General features: G+C 41.0%; 1 protein-coding gene across 5 annotated transcripts in view; it reads left to right on the top strand.

Annotated features, from left to right (window-relative positions):
* The window catches only part of kn (EBF transcription factor knot), an 86,950-nt gene that overhangs the window by 14,154 nt on the left and 54,411 nt on the right, over nt 1-18,385 (top strand). For all 5 annotated transcript variants that reach the window (XM_018023362.2, XM_026812954.1, XM_026812953.1 and 2 more), the window contains exons 3-6: nt 2,527-2,590; nt 7,209-7,264; nt 13,794-13,867; nt 14,277-14,345. In XM_018023362.2, the coding sequence (XP_017878851.1) occupies nt 2,527-2,590; nt 7,209-7,264; nt 13,794-13,867; nt 14,277-14,345 (263 nt within the window). The remainder of the gene's footprint in view (nt 1-2,526; nt 2,591-7,208; nt 7,265-13,793; nt 13,868-14,276; nt 14,346-18,385) is intronic.

Raw genomic sequence — 18,385 nt, 5'->3', positions numbered from 1 at the left:
TGTCATTGAATCGTATCCATGATTGCCATCCTAAAGTTTATGGTTCATATATTATTCGAATTAGAATATTTAGTACCTATGTAAGCTGATGATTTTTGATGATAGTTACTGTGACATTTTTGGCGTAACTGTTTCGGTCAGAACCAATACATTTTCGGAACCTGCTTGTACCTATCATTATATTATACATATGTATACAAGACACACATAGTTGCGTACAATTTCTAATCGTTTGACGAATCAACTTTTTTTCCCAATCATTCGTCTGGTCTGGTTGGTCACCTTCCTGTCACGGTGAAATCCCGTCATCCTCGTGATCTCTCAATTAACATAAAGAGTCGCTCATGATCGCGATCAAGCCGATCGGCCTCCGGTCGCTAAATTAGAATCATCTATAGAAATGACGTTCGGCTTGTATTCGAAGAGCCGTGGCGATCCCGTGCGAACGCTGTGGAACGGGATGCGATTGTCAGCGTGCAGTCATCGTTAGAGATCCACTTTCTATTGGTCAATTAGTATAGCTGTTTAAGGAAAAGCTGACCGCACACACGCGATTCACCGCTCATTCTTGCGCAAAAGAAATCGGTTACTCCAATCGGAGGCTTGTTCGAACAGAGACAGCCACGCGAACGGTTGCGTACCCCTTTCCTATTGCTCTACCGTGCAAGTTAGTATAAGTAGTACGTTGTAAATCGAGTGCCTACACGTTCTATCTCTGGCAAAAGAATTTTTGACCGAGCCCAGAAACCCGCGACTATCTAAAGAAACTTGGTGAACGACACAAAAGCTGAAATCATTTAATTAGATTTCGTACGCGACAAGCAACCTCTTAAGATTGATTAATTGATTTCAGTATTATATTGCGTAGAAAATAAGATAGCAGGAGTTAATGAAACGTCAGTGAATAAAGGTACTCTCTATTCCTAGGGTTCGATTTCCATTGATTATCTTGATATCTCCATTCCTCCCTAAGAGGATGTTTATGTATAATTCACGCGAGCAGGACAGTTGCATTGCATAGCACCCTCTCTATTAATTAGGGTCATGCACCGGGAGCATAGATCAGACCCGGTGTCGAGTAGCCGTTTGTGCTTGAGCGCATCTACTCCTGTTTTCGCCCTCGCTCCCGCTAAGTCGACAGGCATTAGGGAGCATTTACATATTTTTACCCAAACCCAATTATTTATATGATGTCCAATGACTAAATGAATTGATCGATGCCGCATCATTTCGTTGGCTGACGTGTAGATAACAAGTAACATAAAATCTATAAATAGAGCATAAACGCGATTAGAAACGCACAATTCTCGGAAATTATTGCCCTATGTAAATATATAGGGTATCCTTTCGCGTATGTATTCGTGTTTAATTAAAGAGTAATCATGGATCGAGCGACCTGTATATACTATACCTGATTAGCGTTCATCGTACGCTCGCGAATTTAAAGATTAATGGCTGCGACTGACTGATAGAGCTGACAGGATAGAGCTTAATGCGCAGACACGCAGCGAGGAAAGAGATAACGATGCCGACTTATCAGCGAACTAACCACAATTATTCGTTGTATCGAGTCTCAATAGAAAAATCGTTCTTATTGTTTCTTATTTTATGATTCATTCGTTCTTGTGGATTCAGCTATATTCGAATTGTGACAAATCAGAAAGTGGAATCTGTAATTACATTTATTTTTCGACAAACCGATTGAAGTAGTATGTAAAGGTTGTATACGCGACTAAATGTTCCGGCCACGTAACGGGGGTCGTGTCCTGGATGATGTTTCAAGGGGCAGAGGTAGTTGAAAATGCATTACCGCGGCCGCGGCATATGGCACGATGCACGCATGACTCGTCAACAGGGCAGAATGATAATTATGCATCGCACGCCATACGTAATGGCACGGCTCTTACCGGCACATCAAGAAATTAATAATTAGCGTGAGGTGGAGCAGACCGAGCGCGAGAGTTACGTCACGATGCACTTAATTAAAATAGACCGGGGGTGCGAAGAACGCGCGGGGGGTTGAATCTCCGTTCCTTCGCGCGTCGTTCGTTTGAAACGATTTAAGCACGCACGAAATTTAGCAAGATTAACGAGATTTACCCGTGAAATTCAGTCGCATAGACGTAGTAATGAATTAGCGGATAGATGTATACCGTGTAATTGGAAAAGACGTTGCCTGATTTAATTTTCTACTAAATGAGTACAGTAGGTATTCATAAAGTTTCTGTAACAGAACAAATTTTTTAATATTAGTCTATACGATTTTTATTTATTTTCTCAGGAACTAGTTTAGTACATGATATAATGATACGTAATAAAATATTTTTTACATGAAAATAATTATAATTGAACGCAATTACAAATGAAAAAATGGAAGTTGACCCTTTTAACTGTTTTCTTTAAGCCTATAATAAAATTTTGTACATCAATTTCATGAAGATCCTCAGCTATTATATAATATATTTACAATTATTTCATAACATATAAAAATAATAATTATTTTAATCTTATTATGTTATCTTTCAGGAATCCGAGGGCCAAAAAACGAACAACGGCATTCAATATAGTCTACATCTACTGTACTCTAATGGTGAGTGTACAGATCATTAATTATGACGTACTGCATCAAATTATAAATACTAAGCTCCAGCATATTTACTGTAGCTTAAACCTCTTAACAACCAATGAAGAGAAATACTTCGTCCAACTAATTGAAAATATTAACAACTTCGATAATTGTTACCTAATTGATTAGTGAAAATTGAACTTCATCGATTATCTATGAAATTACCCGTAGAACAACTCATTTAGTTTCGGTGTTGGTCAAATTGAAAATAGATCTAACAATATGTGCCATAATATTCGAAAAGTCGGACGATGTAATAACCCCATCGAAAGCGACGATGACGGGCCTTCAACATTCCATGCAGACACCCAGTCTCTCAGGGCCACTAAAAAGCTCAGGAACTTTCGAGGCCCGAGCGCAACAGAGACATATTTTATGTCACTGGCCCGGTACCGACAAAAAAGCTACCGACCTGAAGAAGTGTTCGAATGTCTGTGCGTGAACGGGCCGAGGTAAAGAGAAATGCGGATGAAAGGGAAGAACCAGAAGAAGTCAGCGATCTAGAGGTGGTCCAAGCCGAACAGGCGGTTCAAAAATGTACTCGTATTATGAACATATTAAATAGCCGGAAGACGGTATCCAACCGCTGGCTTTCATCCAAAGGTTTTTCACTTTGTGCATATCGGGAACAATGTTAATGTCTCCGCGTGTACTTTCTTTGGATGTGTTCTTGTCCGTCGTTTCGTGCCTCTTTCTCTCGTGTGCATCGCCCCCTCGAGTTTCTTTTCCATTCCCTTGTCCTGCCCCTTTCCCGGCCGCCCCCCCTTTCTCTTTTCCGCGGCTCATACCATTCGGCTTCTTGCCTCCACCGCTGCGGGCCGATCAATCAATGCGGGATTTTTGCGTTGCCAGGACTGTCTGAGGGCCGCTCTACCATCTATGGACACTAAAACGTGTTGCCAACATCGCAAATAAGAAATAATCGACTGTTCCGACCTACAGAATACTTATAAGGGCTTTTGAAATTATCGTACATTTTTCACTTTTGCTTCGACTTTCTATCTATATTATTTTCTTTCCTTTGGTGAATTTTTCATTCCAATCTGTTGTAACATTTCTCTTTCATCGAATAGTAAGAATGATATTTTATTTAACATCATTTAAACAGCCATAGTGACGTATGAATTTTAAATGTCAAGACGATTAAGATTTTAGAATCGCATGTAATTTGTAGAGACGTATTAATAGTACGAAAACACTGATCATAATATTATTTTTGTCAATAAAAATGTAGGGACAGTAGCGATTTCCAATAAATAACCGGCGGGATGAAATGTTCCGTTATAACGGAGTCTATACGTCTTCTATCCAAATACCGGTTATGTCCTTTAAAGTGAGTCGGCAGCTCGTCGGGACTCTGATTTATGCCTCGATTCGTAAATCGGTCTTCCGTACGGACTCTCGAGACGCACTCTATAAAAATTTCACGCACGAAATACTTCGCCGCGTGGCATTTATATCACGGAGACAAATTGGAGCGAGCTCTTATACGCGGAAACACGCATCTGATTTTCTACCCCTTCGCTGTTGCTCATACGATCGAATCTGCACATCGTCACCCATCACTCGAGATAGCAATAAATCAATAATTAAATAATAAACGAGAAACACGGTCTACCGTCCAAGTGACGACGGGGCTTCTCCATATCAGGTTCTACTTCTTTTTATCATCGCCCCCCTTCTTTCCATCTCGTTCGGTTTCTTTCATGCCCGTCGTCCGTTTCGCTTCTGCTTCTCTCGTCGGTCCGATCTCCTTGCACCTCCTTGCGAGACGAGGCGAGGTGCGCGTGATGGACGTATGAATCGAACGGAGAGCAACGGATACAAGCAGATGTCATCCAGAGAAAGAGACAAGTAGAAAATAGAGTGAACGGGTAAGCTGAACCGCGGAACAGCTTGGTGGAATATAACGGCTCGTAATAAGAGCGCCGCTGATTAAGAATGCCGATCAAAGGGAATAAAATGGGTGGTGTCCGCTTTTTCGATGACTTCTTGTACGCGTTGAAGTTGGTTGCCTAGTTATGCTAATACGGACGGATCTATCCGCCTCCTCTCAGCAGGACTTGGCACGCGATACAGCTTCTTACGTTGCTTCTTCTCGATCCTTTTGCCTTTATTGTCGTTAGTGGTTGGTTCGTCGAGGCATGATCATGAGTCGCCGCAACGTCTCTGATAAATGTACACGTACGTTTCACGTGGCACGTCTCAGCCGCCTCGCGCTCCGCGCCGTGGTAATCGTGGCTTCCTTAAAGATGCATCGACGTGCTTGCATAAATGAATTCGCTCGTTCGACGACTGATTTTATACTGTCTTGTTTACATACCAAGCATCGGGAATGGAGACAATCCTCGTTATCCGATGAACTGAACGCGTTTTATAAAGTACCGCGTTCCTTGCTATCCACGGAGGATAGCCGGTATACAAATTTGGACTGCTTCACGAGATATTTCAATGAAAAACTTAAAGTATAAATTGTTCTCAAGATTAGTTGCGAGAAGTTTCCACGTCATTCTTCAAATCAAATTAGAAGTGAAAAACCACAAGTCTTTCTATTCCTTCATTTTTAATTATTTATTTTTATTGAAATAGTTATTATATCGTGAATTTTATAATTTTGTATAATTGTTGATACATGTTTTAAGAATATTTTAAAGGTGAAATAAAGTAAGCAAAAGTGAAGCTTGTAGGACTTGTAGACAATGTAAACAGTTGCAAATAAAGAAGTGCCAAAATCAATACTATAAACTATACTTTAATAATTGCCAGTGACTTAGGAAAACATGTAGAACGATTTTATAAACCTTACTGCTTCATAATTTTCTGTAAAAGTTTGTCGCTTCAAATATTATACACAGTTTTTTATTACACTTCTCAAACTCTTGTCAGAGATCGTACAAGCTTAACAAATGTCATTAACAATTGTGCGATCATGGAATAGACGAGCAAAACAAGACGCAGTTATAATTGCATTAAATTGCAGAAACCGTTAGCATTCCGGTCTAATGACGAGAATCGTTTTATTGCCGCAAAACAGGCAACAGTCGGATGACCGTCGCCCGTCGTCTTTGCCGGAACGTTTTCCAATCAACTCGCATAATCGATGTTCCATTGTTCGCGGCAAATCCTGGCACCGCTACTCTCTAGCCAGCCACGGATGGAAACTGGTAAACCGGGCGGAGAGAGCGAAGCAAGTAACTTCCGGTAAAGCCGCGACGGTTTCTCGAGGTAATTTGTGAGCTAGTTTTGGCCGGAATATAGTAATCCATGGTAACGTTATGCGGCGTGAGCTCGGCTCGTGCTACTAGCCGCCGCCGGGTCTGGTAGTCTTATGTCGGGATTACTTGACTTACCGGACACGCGAGGCCGGAAGCCACGGGGGTGTCTGTCCAAAATACACCCAGGGATTACCCGTCTCTACCCTCTGCAAGATAGAAACTATTTGAAAACTTGCTAACCGCGAAATGTATATAGAAACGTCGAACTCGACTCGATTACCGATAACGGATAGTAATAATGCGGTAATGCGCACACACGATACTTGATCACGCGACAAAATTGCTTCCTCGTGGTAATAAACTGCGAGCTGTTGGCCTATCGAGACGGTAATAACGAATTAACCTGTCGCTAATGGCCGCAATTTTGTATGATTAAAATGTCGTTCGCGCAAATTTTAATTAGAGCTCGCACTTACCGTTCATCCGCGGAATAAGTTGCGCGTTAAGTTGCGGAACTTTTCTCGCGACCGAACCCGTGCGTAAATTACGCAGCATCGTTGAATACGTTTAATACGAAATATTGGTCACGATCGTTCGGTGAGTGACTATCAACCGTGTATTCTACAGCGGAGACGGTCAGATCGTTGAGTTCCCCGAAACAACGGGAATAGCCGCTCGGTAGCGGGCATAATTAGCGCGTTGCACGTACAAGAATTTGACTTGTCGCGATGGTTCGTTGCATAGCGATCTGGCTTGGTGAAGTCGGTGCCTGGACGGTACAAAGTACAAAGTACGGGCTGGGTCCATACAAAAACAACGGAGATTGTGCATACGTCCCCGGGGATGCGATCAGACCGCTTACCTCGTCGTCCACTTTAAGTGCTCCTTAATATGTAAGTTTTTCTGGACAGTCTCTTTCAGCGGCGCCGAACTTGTCAGAATTTGGACTCGTTTCCGTATTCGTCGTATTCCATGCACATCCGTAGCAAATGCCTGCGCGCAACGCTCTTAACTTAATGGGCCTTCTTACCGAATCGATGAAAAACTCTCGTTGGTTAAATTGAATAAAGAGCAGCTCGTAGCAGCGCGTTTTGTATCAAACGAAAAAAACAATTCGAAACTGTTTTCGGTGCCGAAAAGGGCGTAACTAACTCTCTTCTCGATTTGCACATCCATTTCCCATTCTATTGCCGTACCGGATTTTGTGTACAGAACCTCGAGAACTGTTTTGTTCACGTTGTTTGTTAGTTACAAAACGATTATTACAGTCTTACACTCGTTTATCCACGCTTATAGGGTCCATTCCTCTTTTCATACACATTTGTAGTTTTCTGTTTTGTATAAATTTTTTGTTTCTGTTGTTGCAGGTGTCAGACAGGTGCAAGACATCTACGTGAGGCTCATTGACTCTGCAACGAAACAGGTAAGAATGTGCATTCTTATTTCTTTCATTTCCTTATATGTACAATAACACACCTAATTGACTTAACAAAGCCAAAACTGGTTATTGTTCAGTTCTCAAATTTGTGACCAAAGCATATCATAAGTAAAGTAAGTAATTCAGAGAATTGTATTTATATCGCTGTTACTTAATTCATATTTTAGTAAATACTCGTAATTAGATAAATCGATGGAATGAAAATTTGTTAAGGCACTCGATTCGTAACTCGACACGATTCCCTTGCTCTCGGTTGAAGTTTCCACGTGACAGAACTCCGCCAGAATAGTCGCAGTGACGCGATCCTGCTGCTGAGAGCATTATCATCTGAGCTACAAACACTTAATTTTCCGGGGGGTTGATTCCTACCCCTCCAGAAAAGCGACGGCCGCCGCTACCGCCGCCGCGTCTGCCCCATCGTGTTATCTGTGCCACGTGGCGAACCCTGCGCACGGTCCGCGAACCACGTGTTGTGACCCTGTACACAGGGCCGTAGATCCTGCCGCGGTGATAGGACGCAAAGAAGGATCATAACCTTCGAGCAAACGCAAATACGCGGCCTGATCACGGACACGATAAGCTCCTTTGTACGTGCGAGGGTGCTCTTTTGGCTTTGGCCACGAAGCCCTTTCTGTGAACCGCGTTTCGCGCCTACCATGTATACGAAACACGTAACAACTGTGTATGTGAGGAATATTTAATATTCTGTAAACGGTTGATGAAATTCAGATAAATACCTGATCAAAATTTTTTTCCTTCTCGTTATTCTCATATTGTTTTTTTTATCCTACGATGACTTTCGAAAAATTCATTTACGTTACATCTAATCATGACATTACATTCATTGAAAGAACAAGATAATAAATTTCAATTACAAAGATATTCAAACATAAAACGATTTATATTAAAAAATAAGTAGAAAAATTGTAGACGTTTGACTTGATTTTGCATAAACTGTTTGAAATACCTGTTGTGTAGATAAATGAATTTCTTAGTGTAACCAGCTGTACGTTTAGTTCGCGAGAGGTATGGCTACTTTCTTGAATTATTTTGTTTCGTGTCGCGACTCTAGGCTCGTAAGTGTCTATAGGTACCCGCACATTTTAGCAGATTAAATCATCTTGGGGTTGGTCGGTTACGAAGGTAAGAAGAGCAGTAGGGAGAAGAAAGAGGACGAGGAGGAAGGTTGGGGAAACAGAGCTGATGTTAGTTTTAGCTGATTAAATTACTAAGCCGCGGTGGCCTTGCGTTGGCAGAGACCGTTCTTCAATTCACGATCCATTCCTTTTATTAATTGCATCTGAGTTGTGAGGTTGAATATCTTTCAGGGACCGATTTGCGACAAGTTTAAAAAGGTATTAGAACTTGCATTAGGAGTTTCCGGAAGAGATAAAACGAATATGGGATGAGATGCTCGCAGATAATTATCGTTCCCTACATTTTATGAGTCCTATATCGTGCAGTTAGAATTATAGCAGACGTATTTAGATGAAAAAGTAATTGACTATAGCGTTAAAAATGTTTTACACATTTTCAAGCAACTGTATCGATATCGTTTTCTGAATGTTTACGAAACTTGACTTTAGTAGAAATGAAAAGAGGAACAAAGTAAGTAGCTGGCTTTGAAACTGGTAGGAACGTCGATAAAAGAATGAAACGGAATCTTGAACGGAGTAAACGCCTCGATAGTTCTCCAGAACGATTGTCCATGAGGAAAAGAAAAGCGGAAGTGATAGATGCCGGGATACCCTTTCCGTCTCTATGGAGGAATCGTGCCAGTAAAGGGAGTAGAAAGTCGGATAGGGAGGAGGGCAGGATCGAAAACGAGAAAGCTGCAATTTATACATCAAAGCCTCGATTGAACGCGTCTCCTCCATTCTGGCAAAGCGAGAGGAAGACATACAGACATGAGAATCGATATATATTTACTCTGGCCGTGTATGGAGTTTCGCGCAACAACTCGTACGGAGTGTTTAGCAAATCTGGGTTGACGTGTTCTTACTACGTATCGTGCCCTGAAAAATTAACAAACGCCCGGAGTTCGACGGATTAAATCTGTGGAAGCAAAAACCGAACCCGGTATTCCATGATAGTTGCGCGTTCGAAAGAACTCTTGTGAAACCGTTAATAAGATTTCATGCAATATTAGGTATTTAATTTATCTGTATTGAAACTTTCACGTGTTATATGTATATGTCGTACAATAAAATTACGATGGTAAAAAATTTATAATCGTTATTCGGTTGGAAAAACTATTTCCGTTTACCACTAAACTACTTGTTAGGCTACTGGCGAAAAATTTCATAGTTGAACGCCAAGTTACGGCTCACAAATTCCAATTCGGAAATGCGGCCGAGTTGGTCGAGACCGAATCAAGTGGTCGGTTATAAATCCGCAATAATTGGCTACACCGAGCCGACTGCCTGAGCCCGTGGCGAAGCCCTCCTACCCTTAAGCTGTTCTTCAATTTCTTCGCTTCTGGCCAAGGTGGGTATCTATATCTACTTTCGCTTAGCGCGGCGCGCGGGGGCGCATCGGAGAGTACCGGGAGCACTCTCGACGGGAAAGCGGAAGGGGGCGGGGGGGAAAAAAAATACAGAAATGTCGAGAACTGCTGCGCGTTTTTCTCGTTGAAATTTCTAGAAAAATACGAGCAGCCTGTACAGGAAGAAAAAGAGCGCGGCGCGTAGCCGCGGCTGAATGGCGCTAACAACGTACGTTTGTAAGCGCTTGAGAACGAACTTCCGGCCAGGAAGGGGCGGAGTAGAAGGTGGGAGGGCTGGAATGCGCTTTTTCGCAGGATTAAAAATGCTAAATTGTAATTAGTTCCGGGGATAAAAAAGCATTTACAGGAAAAAAGCGGCTACGGAGAAGCAGCAAACCGCGTACCCTCGTTATTTTAAATGAATGAACAACAGGAAATTGTACCTAACCCTTTTAAGCTCTAACTTCCATCCGCCGCTGGAGATGATCAGTCGGAACTCCCCTTTTTTGCGATATACCGCCCACGGGAATTCAGAAAAGAATCAACGAAGATACTTAGAGATTGATACTACATACGCTACCACAGTACATCATGTTACTGTTTCTGTTATCTATACATATATTTGCTTCCTTAATAAGTTCGCACCCTCTCAGAATACAATTTCCCTTTTTTTATAGTTTGTAAAAATATTTAAGGACGAGGTCCACCAGTACTGTTCATAATGCTTAAACATTGCCAAGTCGAATCGGAATCAACCCTCGAATGTCGTACGTAATACTGAAATATGAGTATTTAACTATAGATTAAGGAAATAATAAGTTTGAGATAAGTTAATCCTCGGCAGATAAGATGGGAAAGAGAGCACGTCGCTTGTCCCCCAGGCGATGGACATTCTTTCCAAGGGTGAAAGTAATATTGTATGCACGTTGTTCGACGGTGTATACGTCAGCCAATGTAGGGGTTGCACGACTGGTACAGAGGGAGATTCCCAGGGGATTTTGGAATCGATTCGGGATGGAAATCATTACAGCAGATTTGAATGACTATCTTCGTATTTATCTGCGCCCTCTTCTTTTCTTCTTCGTTCTATTTCCACCTTCGTCGCTCGTCGGGAATAACCTTATGATTTTACTGCCAAGTGCATAGCTTCCTTCTCGATAAACAAGATCAACTTCTCAATTTTATTTGTACTGCACAATATGTGTAGCAAATAAATTTGCCTATCCTTTAATTTTAATAACATCAAACAATTTCTAGTCATGAGATAATTTAATATTTTCAAGGGTAGGTTTTTTTAATTTGTCAAATAATCTTGTATGCTTTTGCAGTTAGTATAACATAAGTTTCTCTCGAATGTTAGCTCAGTAGAAGTCGCATAGAAGTAAGGGAGAGTACAAGAGTTATTAGCAATTGATTAGTTTAAAGATAATGAATGTATACTGTACGTCTCTCTGTATGAAATATTTCAAAACCAGCAACGCTGGTACGTTATCGCTATTAGTTCTTTGTAAGTAATTCCCGTGGGAATTGGATCAACGAGGACCCAAACGTTTCTACTGGGGCCAAGCGTCAACGGAAGAAAGGCCTCCGAGGGGCCAATGCTGACTGGTTGCAATCCCAAGACGACTCATCTGACAGTGTTAGTTTACAAACTCACTTACTATTTGAGTCAGACGTTTCTTGAGAATACACATGACGTGACCACTTACGTAATACTTGAGACGCTGCTAAAGAAGCAGATTTAATATTTATAAAATTGTCTGAAAATTATTAAAGTCGATATCGATATTCACTTCTCTCATACGTACGTTATTGATAAAAAAAATTGTCGTCCCAATGGGTACAATGAAGACAAACAAGGACTTTAAATTTCACGAGAACGAATGATAGGGTAGTAGACACTAATTGCTCGAAATTGCCCGAGTAAAATAGATACGTAAAATCAACAATACGTGTCGTACCTGTGGTAACGGTTACTGAGCAAATAATATCGCATGTCTTATGACACGGTGTACCTGACCTGTCCAATAATCGTTATGTGTAAAAACGATAAATGCCGTGTGCACATGAATGACATCTTCGTATAAAAGTGTACCACTGTTTTTAATTCTACTCCGTCTCTTCTCGTTTAACTTAATGAATCACCATTTCCTTCCTTATGTATTTACAGTTTCAAGTTGACAGAAAGCTATTTGGAAAAGTGCATCAAGTTACCTCCAATCGTATTCGTATACATTAGAAAACAGAATAACATTTTTAAGGATGTATTGGCTATATCAAAAATACATCCTTAACATTAGATCATCCATTCGACTAAATTTTTTCTTACATGAAAATAATTTCATAAGTACAGTATTGATCAAAGTAATTGAAATTTTCAAGAATCGTTACTTGGTTAAGTAACTAATCGGATAGTCAATAGTCAATGTCTTAAGAGTTAAGGTTAATGCGTGTCAGGTAGACACCCTCATTAATTATTCTTGTTACAAATAAGATCGCATGTTGGCCAACGATTAGAAGCCGAAACGGGCGAAGGACACGAAACATTTTATACCTCCTTTCGCTTTCCTTTCCCTTTCCGCGGAGCGTGTACTTTTCCTCTTTCGCTCCTCGATCCCGCATCCCTCCTCTCTCTTCCGTGTTTATTTTTGGCCCTCTATTTTCCTGCTAACGTTTCCACTTCGACGAGGGATTCTCCTCTGATTTACCTACCAGCCGCGCGCGCACAACCATCGCGGTTCGTTTACGTTGCAATTCGGTTATTTTGCTCGTATAAATATTTGATGCCGCACTGAAAGTCGCACCTAACTGCCGAGGCAAAATGTATTTGATATCGTTTCCGACGCGGCACGGCTCGGCGTCCTCCGCTATTCAACTCGGTCTCCGCAGGTCGAATAGGTAACCGACGCCGATGCGAAGCTACGTCAACTCGACCAATTCCCTGGGACACTGTATTTCAAAGTATTTACATTTTATCGCTTCTTCGCGAACTCTGGCAATTTAGATTGTTACACGTAGTGCACGAAGCAACTTGCGCATAAATTTTACGTACAAGCGATACGATTAACGTGTCTGACGTGTATAAATACAAATCTCCGAGGCTGGTTGACATTGCTTCGGCTTTGTAACAAATAGCGAATGAAATTATTGCTTTCACGCGATTACACGAGATCCATTGTAATTTACGTAAATATCCGATGTTATTTGTACGTGCAATCGTTAATCAACTCAGTGGAATTAATTATAGTTTATATTTTGATTAATTTGTAACGAAAATGATATTTGCATCAGCCTTTACGGAGTTTTGTTAATAAATGAGGCTTTACATTTTAGATAAATACTAATTTAATATATAACAGCGTAATAGTGAACAATTCAAATATAACCAGTTTTATACGTAAGAAACGATTAAACAAAATGCACCACTACCGCAAAAGCGCATGCATACGGATATTAGTATTAGTACGACTTTTATTCCTGATAGTCTGATACTGAATTTATTAATTATCATACGGTGTTGTTTTGGAATCATTCATCGCTACTCGAAGCATTTCGTTATACGAAATCGAAAGGGTGTGATCTGACCACATCTTATTATTCCGAGGCTAATCCGTGTCTTATTCGCCAACTGTAAGTGTATGAATACAGGATAACGACATGTTGCCATTAAATAAAAATCAATCAGAATGTTGCGAAGGAAGCTTAGCGGATTTGCTTAAGCCGCCTATGGCTTAGCGATGTTCTAGGGGAGATGGCCTTGCACATTTTGTAACTGTGAAGATAGGTTTTTGACGTGTGTTTTCTATCAGTTTCCGCATTGTATACGAATGTCGTTAATGGTATAATACCCTTTGACTTATATCTATAAAATAGTATTATCGTTTATTTCAGCGTTAGAGTTTGTATTCTGGAATTCTTGTATTGAAGTGCATAATTAAAATGTTCAGACGACCTATTGTTACTTGCATTTAAGACTTTATTTATAACTGGAATGTTTATTACTAAATAATTTTATTTTCTCTATTTCAGGCTATCATGTACGAGGGTCAGGATAAAAATCCTGAAATGTGCAGGGTTCTTCTTACTCACGAAGTTATGTGCAGGTGAGTTTTAAACGATCTTCCATTTAAAGATTGCAATTAATAGGCATAATGCTAGGATTTATGGTAGCAGTTAATCTCGGACATGTTTTAATGACGAGATTTTTACTGTATGCAAATATGCAGGTAGAGCAAAGTATCTGCTCTTCCTGCGAGCGCCGACCCTTGCGGTGGCCAACCATAAACGTAACGAAACGTACGGGGGCGCAATCATTCTCTAGGGGTGGCTGACTCATTGGCCCATGGGACTTCGGTCTGACTACCCGTCACCCCCGAACTCACCAAGTCCCAAGGGTTCCGATAGTTTTTAGGCGACTCTGAATATTCCAAGGAAAGAATGCGCACCTCGTCAATAGAACATTCAAAAGTTAACCATACTAATGTCTGACCAATGATTTTGTTTTAATTCCAGTCGGTGTTGCGATAAAAAAAGTTGCGGGAACAGGAACGAAACGCCAAGCGACCCAGTGATCATCGACCGGTGAGTGACGTTCATTGTATTTCATTTTCATGTTTCTTCTGTACAATTAGTATTGTGATTTCTCTGCCACTCGCCCATATTAGAGGATATTGAACTACTTATGTCATCATTTTATACATTGGCGCTTATCTATGGAACACAGATTTTATTCCAAAGTCTCTTGCAATTGAAATTAAAAAAATCTACAAGTCGTGATAACAGCAAACGTCTGTTTGTATTAACGAAAGAACGGGGACGCAGTGCAATTTTGTAGAAACGTCAACGACTTTGATATCAGTTTACCACCCTTGCTATCATCCTTCGTAACGATCTGCGAAATAAGGGACCAGATAACTCGTTCTCGAAGGTACCTACCTGCGAGATAGTGTCGTGTTGCGACCAGGAACCCGGGATATTTAGGCTCGCAAAATACGTTTTGCACGAGGTGTGGTTAGGCTGCAATGTATAAGAGCACTCGAATATTCGGTCGTACTTATACCCTCTACAATTCTGCACGGTGTTGCTTGTCCTTGGAAATGCAGATACACCCTCTTTCTCTCTCTCTCTCTCTCTCTCTCTCTCTCTCTCTCTCTCTCTCTTGCAAACTGACTAACATGAGAGCAGTAGGGTGAGCCTGGTATCTGAATAGGCTACAGAGTGTCCTGAGATAGGAACGGTAGGAAGGAAGAGGTTTCCCGCGGGACTCGGGCCGAGATAGTCTTCAGGAGGACATCTTGTTCTCAGGGGTGCTCAACCTCTGGTTTTCGATACAACCGAAGTCTCGAAGCTTTCATCCTCATTCGGAGAATATGTGTTGCGCGCAGGTGACAGCCTAAGCCTGTTGGGCTTGCACGTAACTATTTTCCTACACCACCCAGTCTTTTCGAATCCGCAACTCTCGGATTTAAGTACAATGTACTTAAATCCAGGAGTCCCCGATAGGTGTTGTTTATGGCTGTTGAGAAAATGAGTTTTTTACTCGGAACGGCTTACTTTTACACTCCAAAACAGCAGCATTATTAAATATAGTTCATACTTCATGAAAAATCTTTAAAGTACATGTGTATACTAGCAAGATGTTCTATTAACGATATTTCATTAACAGAAACTTAATAGTATTTTGTTAAGCTAACAATATTAAAAGTATTTTAGTAGAAACGTTGCTCGAGTCATGGGGTTATTATTGATTCGATATTTGTCGGGGTTAATAGGGATTGGTAGTAGAATAATTACAACGCGAGCATTACTGTGTTACTCGTGTCTTAATAAATTTCCATCGAAGCAGATCTTGTCGGACAGAGAGCATTAGAAAAATTAATCTCGAAAATGCTGGTTTAGCAGACGACACGCACGCACCAAAGTAACATCGTATAAACCGCGATATAATGTAAATGCAGCCACGTTGCGGTCGCGTGTCACATCGAGCGCCACCCTAACTTAGCTTGGTTTGTGGTAGATCGTGCCAACCGTTGAGTAAATGGACGATTCACGGGATTAGAAGATTCATTTACTATGCGAATTATATGTTTATCATGTATTTACATAAACGTGCTAAAATATGGTGTTCACAAGCATTCAATTCTAAAATCAAATTCAACATTTTTACAGAACATTCGCTAATATCTGAAACTTACGATTAAACGTGTTATTTTAAAAATCTGGAATTATTGGTTTTATCATTGATAATGGAATGCTAAATTGAAAGTAAACAAGCATTTTATGCTTTTATCGGTAAAATTAGTTTCTATCACGTACAGAAGTGACGTAGCGGAAAATATGTGTGTATATACGTTGGTAGGCTAATAGATTTTCGGTCTCGAACAAAACCGCAATGGAGAGCGCGAGGGCCCGATCGAGAGAACGGGCGAAGGGTATCAATGCCACTTTGATTGAGGCGGTCCTGGTCGATTGTGACATGCTCACTCAGCTGTGCAGAAAGTACAACGCAGTCCGCATCAATCCTGTATATCTCGCTAAAAAAAAAGAACAAAAAAACAAAAGCGGATCCTATACCAGAGCGTAGCCATTTTTTCACCCCATCACTCTCCCTCGCGAAACGTCGAAGGGAAGATTTTGCTAGAAAAAGAGAGTTCAAGATCAACTTAAACGTTCAGTCACATCACGTTGGAAAATAGATTGTAATTAATTATTTTCATCATAATGTACAAAATGTATGACGAGTAAATTTCTATGAGGAAACAATTTTAGCAATTTGCGGTATAATTTAATGTCTAACACTTCGGTGATAGTTTAAGTTCGTGAACACTTTCAAGAAACTCTAATCACATAATCTTCGTACATCTCGTAAAATCGTATGATTTATTCAAAATTCTATATGGAATGAAATAAGTTGTACTCGGAGGAGAAGATCAGTCGGTTCGATCGATGCATCAGATCGATCATGAACAACATGACGAGGAGACGCATCGCGAGAATAGTCGTAGGGAATCTGGTATTACGCCGGACTCGGAAACCAATTAACATGCATAATTAAAATGGCATTGTCGTGGCCGTACGGCGCCAGGGGCTTTCCCGTCGACTGACGAATCCCCCGGGACTAACGCCGTTCCATAATTACGAAAATCCGCTCCCCCATCCGTGGCCAGTTCCTGGATACCACCGTACCTTGCCTCCCTGTATCAGTTTTTCTTTAACTGCAATTGGAACTCCGCGCCGGGAGGGCGATCCCCGTTGAAAATAAGGGACAGCGTGAAAAAAATCGGGCATCAGGTCGTCGCGACGCGAACCAGAACCGCCGGGGCCAATAACGACCGAACAAGCCATTCGATGGCCCGATTGGTTAACTTTGTTTCGTTGGACGGGCGAGCCCTTAATTTCAGGGCATCGATCATAGCCCTCGCGTATGCCCTCCGCTGTGTCATGCCATTGCACACGACCGTTTTCCTCCTCTCTGCTCGTTCGAGTGCCGCGACCCTCAGCGTACGCGTCTCTCCGTTATACGCCTAACCCTCCGTCAATTTGACGGATTCCATTTCGGGTTGCGCGCGACGACGATCGTTTCGTTTTCCTGGACGTATGGCCCCTTCGAGGGGACGACACGGCTGAATTTTTCACGGGGAAAATGGCACGCCGGCCGATTAATGCCGCGATGAACGTTAATACGATTCGTGAAAGAAGGAATATAGTACGTTTTCAAACTGTTCGGAAGCTTGAATGGAAGATTTATTATCATGAATGTCATTATTGGAAATGTTTATAATAAGTAACGATTAATTAATAACGAAATTAAGAACGAATTATTAATAACGAAAGTAACTTACTATAAGTAATAAAGAGAAATAAGTAACGATTAATCTTTTTATACAAAATAAAATACTATTATTATTCCCAATGTTTTCGAGAGTCTGTCGCCATCCCGACTCGACATTTTCCCGGTTTATAATATTCTTAAATACTGATTATTTTTTTGTATCATTGATTTGAGTAAAAGGTAAATTTTTTACTATTTGCTTATAGGTAGAAAAATATGTATAAAATTCAGGCGTAGATAAAAGTACTTTAAACCGACCCATTAAATATACGAAGTTTCAAGCTGGTCCCCCGTCGATGGCGATATTGTGATTTTCAATGGCACGTCTATCATCCGCATAAATACTGGCTCGCGGTATTCCCTTCGTCGAGTCCAAACGCGTAACAATCAATCGTTACCTTAATTGATTGCGATTGGTCGAGGATGCTCGAGCGATTTGACTGACGTCACAATGACACACGGATTGTCAATCAGTCGCGCTTGTGGCGTTAATGCATGCAAATTTGACCGAATCGTGCTACGTTGTCTCGTACCCTTGCCGCGAATCTCCATCAGTATGGACTCGATATCAAGGGCGGTCAGAGAATTCCTGGTACACCTGTTATTGCAGAATGCTGAAAATTCTTTCACTACTTGCGTCCATTTATCATTTCAACGCATAAAAATAAATGCAAGTTTCACTTGTATTTGTCGTGCATTTCGTACGTTTATCATATCTTCCTCAAAATAAAGAGAATAGAAATAAAATAAGAGGTATTCCGTATATGATTCGCATAATATCAACGAATTC

Source organism: Ceratina calcarata, unplaced genomic scaffold (assembly GCF_001652005.2).
Source record: "Ceratina calcarata isolate Rehan_Ccalc_2016 unplaced genomic scaffold, ASM165200v1 scaffold302, whole genome shotgun sequence".
NCBI classification, from domain to species: Eukaryota; Metazoa; Arthropoda; class Insecta; order Hymenoptera; family Apidae; genus Ceratina; species Ceratina calcarata.
The sequence above is the reverse complement of the archived record's forward strand: the minus strand, read 5'-3'. Positions and strand labels throughout refer to the sequence as shown.